At 55.2% G+C, this 7,181-nt stretch overlaps 1 protein-coding gene across 1 annotated transcript; it reads right to left on the bottom strand.

Moving 5' to 3' along the window:
• Positions 1-1,349: 1,349 nt before the first annotated feature.
• HOXB2 (homeobox B2) lies at positions 1,350-3,496 on the bottom strand. Its single transcript, XM_021704147.1, has 2 exons — positions 3,030-3,496; positions 1,350-2,261 (listed from the first exon to the last, which is right to left on the bottom strand). The coding sequence occupies exons 1-2, from the start codon at positions 3,415-3,417 to the stop codon at positions 1,603-1,605; spliced, it is 1,047 nt and encodes a 348-aa protein (XP_021559822.1). The 5' UTR covers positions 3,418-3,496; the 3' UTR covers positions 1,350-1,602.
• Between the last annotated feature and the right edge of the window lie 3,685 nt (positions 3,497-7,181).

Below are 7,181 nucleotides of genomic sequence, written 5' to 3'. Positions count from 1 at the left end.
GGGACAGCAGACAGCGGTGAGATGGCAGATGAAGCTGTTGGTAAGACAGGTAGGCCTGCATTCGGAGAGAGCTCTGGCCGGGCTTCAGATCCCAGAACGAAGGTCCCAAAGTCAGACCCCGCGAGGCCGACCCGGGCCTGCACGCCCGCCGCTCAGCCCCTGCCCTGCACGCCCGCCGCTCACCCTCTACCCTGCCCGCCCCGCGCGGCCTCCACGTCCACCTCGCGTCCTCGGCCTCCCTCGGCGGCATTTGTTTAAATAAAACAAAAACGAAAAGGAGGCGCCCGGGCTCCCTTCCTTCCGTGGCGTCTGGAAGATCCGGAAAGGAGACGCGGGGCGCGGGGACCGAGCATCCCGAAGCGGCTGTCATGGCGGCCACCGTCTCTTCCCTCGCCCTCCCTGCAGCCCGGCCCCAGCGCCATTTTGAGCATCTTCCTTGCTTCCCTGTCGCCCGCCCGCTCTCCTCGCTCCTCCTTCCCGCCCCCGTAGGCCAAGCGCCTGCCGACGCAGCCCGGGCCTCCCCGGGCTTGCCGCTCCGCCGCTCCTCCGACGCTCTCCCGACCGCTAAGCCCTGCAGTGGCTGCCCTGGTGCCCAGCCCGCTCGGCGCGTCAGCCGGCCTCCTTTCGCGCCCACTTGGATCCTGCTTCCCGAGAGAACCCCCGACCCCCGCTCGGCGCCTTGGCCCGGCCCACGTCGCCAGGTCTCGCCGTCCGCAGGCTTCCTGCGTCCCGGGAAAAGCCTTTCGACCCCGCTTGGGGCACTGAAGCGAGAAACCTGGGAAACCCGAGGACCCCTCCAAATTCGGCTAAACCTCTGCGCCCCCTCCCACGACCCCGAAGCCTCTCCTGGCACCCTCGTCTGTATCTTCTCCCGTCACCCGCCCACCCTTATTTCTAAGCGGAGGCCGGGGAACGCCGGCGCAGGGCCAAAGGCCGTCCGTCCGTCCGTCCGTCCTTTAGAGGGTGTCAAGGTGACAGAACTTCCAGCAAACCCCCCCGACTCCTCCCGAGCTGCGGGCCGAGAAGCGGTGGCCAAATAGGGTGACTTTTGTACCACCCGGACTTAGCGGCCCAGGGTCGGGCAAGCCGCGCGCGGGTCCCCAGGGAGTGACGGCCGGCCTAGGGGGGCTGCAGGGAAAGGGGCTGGGTCCCAACACAAACACTCATTTTCGTATTATAAAGACATTTATTTAATCTATGAAAATAATGTACAATAAATACTTTCCCCTTTTCCTATTATTAAAGAGTTTTAATAAATAATCTACGGTCTAAAACTTAAAAAAAAAAAAAAGAGAGAGAGAGAGGAAAACAAGTTCCTCTAGTTCTTTTTTAAGAAAGCCCCCCCTAGAGTTTAATTATTCCTGAGATTTCATTGGAAGGAGTCTACCAAACGGAATTTTCCTGTGTGATTTTTTTTTTTAAAGACGCCGCAGTGCCCAGTATTTTAGAGAGAAAAGAAAGGAAATGGATTAAACGCTAATTCCGTAATACCTGAATTTTAGCAAAACACATAAATCTAAACGACTTGGGGGAGGGGGTCCTCGGCTTTTCCGGCAGTCGGCCGAGGGGACCGGGTCGAAGGGGCCGGGACGGGGAAACAGGTTAGGGGAACTGCAGGTCGATGGTACAGAGGGTGCTGGTGAAGAAGTCCAGCCCCTCCTCGGAAAAGGGAACCGGGCTGTCGAGCGAGCCCTGCAGGCTGGGGGAGAGGCCTCCGGACAGCTGGAGACAGGAGTCGGCCGCGAAGAAGTTGAGGTCGGGCAGGAAAGGCGAATCCTGCCGCTCCGGGAAGGCATCTTCCGGCAACGGCTCGGGCTCCAGCCCGGCGGCCGCGCGCGAACCGCGCCCCCCGTGAGCGGTCACGGGCTGGGGGCCCTGGGCGCCCGGGGGGGCCGGCGCGACCTCGGGCGGGTGAGAGCAGCCTTCCCGCGCCGCCCGCGAAGCGGAGGGCCGGCCAGGGCTGGCCACCGGCTCTTCGGCGGGCTCGCCGGTGTCCTCCAGGGCGCCTGGGCAGGCGGGCTCCCCGTCGGGCGGCTCTCGGTGCTGCGTCTGCCGCTTGTGCTTCATGCGTCGGTTCTGGAACCACACTTTAACCTGCCTCTCGGTGAGGTCCAGCAAGGCCGCGATCTCGACGCGGCGCGGCCGGCACAGGTACTTGTTAAAGTGGAATTCCTTCTCCAACTCCAGCAGTTGCGTGTTGGTGTAAGCCGTGCGCAGCCTGCGCGCCCCGCCGCCCGCGGCCTCCGGCAGTCCCGGGCCATCTGCAGGGAAAGCGGGCTGGGCGTCAGAGCGGGCCGTGTCCCCGGCCCAAGCTCATTCAGCTTCAGTGAAGACCACCCCATCCGCCAAAAACAGTATCAGCAGTACCCCTCCTCCTTCCCCGCCTACCGAAGCCGTTCGCTCCCACCGCTTTTCCGTTCTTTCCTGTCCCCCTCTCGCCGGCAGCCCCGGCCCGGGTCAGGGCAAAGCATTCAGAGAGCCACCCACGGGCCACGCAGTGGGTAGGGAGCGGCTCCCTTTTGCCCCCAGAACCTCAGAGCCTCCCTCCCGAGTCCTTGGAGTAGACTCCTCAATTCGGCACTTTCGAGCTCAACCCAGAGAGAGGGTTCATTAAGAAAGACTGTTCCTCACCTCCTTTCCTCCCTTGCTTTCAAATCCCCCTCTTTTAGAGCTGGGGGAGGGGGGAGATGGGGCCGAATCTTTTCTTGCCCCCAGATTCAACAACCCAGCAACACCACTTTAATTCCTCCACACAGATAGAGGTGAAAACCTAAATCAAATCCTTTTCTTCTAGCAGAGAAAAAGCTCTTCCCCAGCCAGGTTCCAAAAATCTGCTACAGTGGAAAAAAAAAAAAAAAATGCTGGCAGCGGCCAGGCCTGAACCCCAGAAGCATATTCCGCTCCCTCACCCCTGGAATCGACGGGGCAAGGATCCCCAACAGGCTCGACACCCTTTCTACCTCCCCCACCGCTCTTTCTCCCCCTCTCTTCTAGCTGCCCCTCACCCCACCCCTACCCCGCTAACCGACCTGCTGGCGATCCGACCCCGGAGGCCGAAACGGAGGAGGCGGCGGCCGGGGGAGACGAGGCGGATTGGCTGGGTTTCTTGGCGGATTTCTTCTCTTTCATCCAGGGGAACTCGGGGACCAAGGGGGCGGCGGGGAGCGGCGGCGGCGGCGGCGGCAGAGCGGGCCCATCTTCGGCTCGCTTTTGGCTCCCGGGTCTCTGAAGGGTGGAGGCGCCGGGCTGGAGGCTGGGGAAGGTTTGCTCGAAAGGAGGAGGAGGAGGAATTAATGTCGACTCCTTGATTGATGAAGTTTGAAATGTCTCCAAGACAGCGGGGAAGGAAGTCAGACACTCGGCGAGCGATGGCTGGCTGTTTATAAACCCAATCTCCCTCTCAAATTCAAAATTCATGGCTTTCAATGGTGGGGGAGGGGGCCTGCTGGGGGGGGCGTCAGGAGGGAGGATCGGAAGGGACCCCCCCTCCTGCCCCCCCCAGGTTTATGTGATGGAGCGATTTTGGGAGGGGGAGATTTCGCTCTTTCTCTCTCGCTCTCTCTCTCGCTCTCTCTCTTTTTTTTTTTTAATTTTGGGCCTTTATAATTGTATATTGCTGATAAATACAAGCGTATGGGGACTCTCTCTATTAAACCCAGGACTCCGGCGAAATTGCAGGGAATTCATGGTCACGGGACTGGCCTCGGCCAATCGCTCGTCTGGGCCTGGTGGAAAACAGAGAGCATTATTTGCTTTAATTGATTCAAAAACTCTAGAGGACCACGACCTGGACACTGTGAGCCCCAAGTCCTACACTCCCTCTCCCCAAAGCCTCCCTTTCTCCAGAAAAGCTGGAGGAAACTTTCTCTCATCCTCTTCAGAGGATGGGAGGTTCCGAAAGCTGGGAAACAAGAGAATCTAAGGGAGAAGTCTTCCTTTTTTCCAAATATTTGTAATAGAATATATTAATACATTCTTTACAATGCCAGCAGCATTTTCTTCCCCACCCTTCCCCCATTAAAAAAAGAAAAAAGAAGAAAAGAAAGAAAGAAAACTGAGTAAGGATCTCAATGTGGGAGAAAGAGGTAGTAGAAAGAGGCTTCCATCCTTTGGGAAAGGTCAGTGTTAAGGTGCAATAAGGAAGAGAAGAGATTTACAATCACCAGCACCACCATCCTCATCCCACCCCCCAAAAGCAACAGATAAATCTTGGAAAATCGACAGGCACTCCCAGGCTGACACGGAGGAGTGAGATAGATGGTGAGGGACCCTTTTGGGCCTCTGGCAGCCATAGCTGCGTGGTCTCAGTTTCCTCCTCTGCCTGGTGTTTGCCGCAGTGCCCCTGCCCCTATGTCCACCTGCCTTCCTTACCTGGAGTCTTCATCTCACTCCTTTTTGATACCCCGCAATGGACAGGGTCTAAGGTGCATGTGCTCCCATTGGAGCCTCAAGTCTGTATCTACATCTATCTCCAGGGACACGAACAAGAACCGAGGTAGTGCGATTTACCTTAGAGCACTCTCAAACTCAGGTCAATGTGTGGGGGGAGGATTTCCCTGCCAGGACAAACAGTATCCCCCCTCCCATTTTTGCCAGTGTGCTAGTTTAAAAATAATAATAATAATCCTTGGCAAGAAAGAATTCTCTGAGCATGGAGGGGGTAAAAACAATGAATAAGGAGATGATATTCTATTTCTGGCCCCCGGGAGGGGGGGAGATTTTTTTTTTTTTTTTGAGGGGATCAAGAGAGTGCTGAACTTTAGGGAGTGCTGTAATTTACTGGAGAGAGGGGACACATAACTCGGGGCGCCAAGCAATTGGTGGGAAACTAGATCTCAAAGCAGAAAATGAAAAGTCGATCTGGGGGAAGATTTTTAAATAAGTGGGTCAGAGGGACCGAGAGGAGATGAGGCGATCAATCTTAGCCCCCTGACAGCTCCCTCCGATGGCATCAAAGAATTTGGCTCTTTGGGAAAGCAGAGGGAACAGCCGAAATTCCACATCCCTTTAAAAGGCCTGGGGGTGGGGGTGATAGCAAAAGAGAAAGGTGATTCTGGGAGAGCGGGGAAACAGATGGGAAATGGGGACAGAGGGAAGGACGCTGAGTTGGGTGGAAAGTTTGTCTGGAGAACTCCCACGGCTCTGGCCTCCCCTCCCCCTCCTCCTCTCCGCGGGCCCGGCAAGGAGGAGAAAGCTGGTTAGCAGAGAAATGGCAACTCAGCCGGCAGCTGGAACTAGAAACTTTCTGTCAATGTAACAGCCGCGTGGGTGGCGGTGAGTATTCATCCGCGTGGGTGGCGGTGAGTATTTAAAAAGGACAGAGAAGGACAGAGGAGAGCCAGTAGGGAGAAAGGGGATTTGTGGGTGGGGGCTGCAGGGACAGGGGGTGGCCGGCTACGGAGGGTTCAGAACAGGGAGAGGGGCTCTGAACTGCGCAAACTGGCCAGAGACCGTTGTGTCCCACCCCACTCCAAAGAAGCCAGTTTCCCTTTGGGGGGGTGGGGGAGGGGGGAGGGGCACAGAAGAATCCCGAGTAGAAGTTGTCTGGAAGTTGTGCAGTGAGGCCTGAAAGAGGGTTCTCCGTCCGGCCACCCCCTTGAGAAGCCGGGGAAGTTTTTTCCACGGCCTCTCCAGCTGGCTGCAGGGTCTAGCGCTTCTCTCGGCACCAACTCCGGCCGAGGCTGTCCCTGCAGGAAATACGGCTCTCTTTAACCCTGCTGACAGATTTTACGGCCAGATTAGAGAAGAGCAGAAAAGTTGGGTGTTAAAAGCGGCCAAGAGAGCCCTCCTTCCCAGAGACACCGCGTCCCGCCTCCCGTTGTGCTGTGAATCTTACAGCACAGATATTTCCCCCACGACTTTGGCTGCTTAGCCAGCGCCTGGAATCTCGCAGAAAGAAGGGTAGAGGACACCAAGCCAAGTGGGCCCTTATTTTTCGTTTGCAATTCCAGCTTCAAGCCAAAGCTCTGCTTTTCAAACTCAAGCTAAATTCCTTCTCTTGGCCTGCCTCTCTCCTGCTAGATAAATAATCAATCCACTCCACCCCCAGAGCCAAACATGGCGCTTCATCTAGTCACATCATTCAGAAAATGGTATTCAGGGAAGAGGAAGAGGGAAAGACAGAAAGAAAGAAAAACCCTTGAGCGTTATTTGATCCCAATCAAACTTTGCACGCTCTTATGCCTTTAAATTATAGCCTGACCTGATGCTAAATTGCTTGCTGCTTGGATGAGCCGAGTCCAGTTAAAATCCTACTTGGTGGGGTGGGAGGGGGGAGGGTGTGGAATTCAGGTTGCTTTTTTATTGTTATTTATTGTTGCATAAAGACTGTAATTACTAACCTTGGACTGCCAGGATGCAACATAAAAATGAAAATCAGCCCTTGCTTTAAGGCTGAGGGCCTGGAACGATTCTCACTGACACTGCCCCCCCCATCACTACCACCAAATATATGCTCCTAATTAAGCAATGCGGGCGCATCGCTTACAATTAGAATTATGCAACTCTTCAGCGCAGCCATCGCTCCTCTTTCAACGAATTAGCTCCATATTTCAGCCGCCCTGTCTCTTCGCTCTTATCGGCTCCAGCGACGCGGCGGTGACATTTCATCTTTGACAGACCCTCTCTATCCTCGCTCCAATGTGATAAAACTTTTATGGAACCACGACTAAGAAATGAAGTTTTCCCAGGGATCGTCGAAATGGAGCTGCACATTAGCCTGGGGACCATTTTATTTACGCTGGGATCCAACCGCTTCTCCCACCCTCCTTCTCTCCCCTTTCCTTGGCAGGGGAAATCAAAGGCGCCTCCTCTCCCTCCGCCCCGAGCTTTATTTAGTGATTTAATTTCACTTTAGTTTTAAGGTTTGACCTGAGAAGTCTAGGCCTCAGATTTTTTTTTTTTTAATCATTTTCCTTTGTTTTCATTTTAGACCCAATGGTGGTTGGGCTTCGGGTCACGTGACGACTTCTTTGTAGCTCCGGAAGAGAACTGTGAAGTTTAGGTTGCTTGGAAGAAGCAGTAAATGGCCAGATTTTGTTGTTGTTGTTGTTGTTGTTGTTGTTGTTGTTGGGTAAGGGGTGGCCAGGAAGTTGTGGCCAAAGGAGCAAGAAGACAAAAGGTCAATGAGAAAAACTGAGAGGCAAGTAAGCCAAACAGAAAGGCCTAAAGAGAGCACCCAA

Source organism: Neomonachus schauinslandi, chromosome 15 (genome assembly GCF_002201575.2).
Source record: "Neomonachus schauinslandi chromosome 15, ASM220157v2, whole genome shotgun sequence".
Lineage (NCBI taxonomy): Eukaryota > Metazoa > Chordata > Mammalia > Carnivora > Phocidae > Neomonachus > Neomonachus schauinslandi.
The sequence above is the reverse complement of the archived record's forward strand: the minus strand, read 5'-3'. Positions and strand labels throughout refer to the sequence as shown.

Coding starts and splice junctions, on each gene's coding strand:
- HOXB2 (XM_021704147.1), bottom strand. CDS start 3,417: ATGAATTTTGAATTTGAGAGGGAGATTGGGTTTATAAACAGCCAGCCA. Junction 2,262..3,029: donor CGGGGTCGGATCGCCAGCAG/GTCGGTTAGCGG, acceptor CTTTCCCTGCAG/ATGGCCCGGGACTGCCGGAG.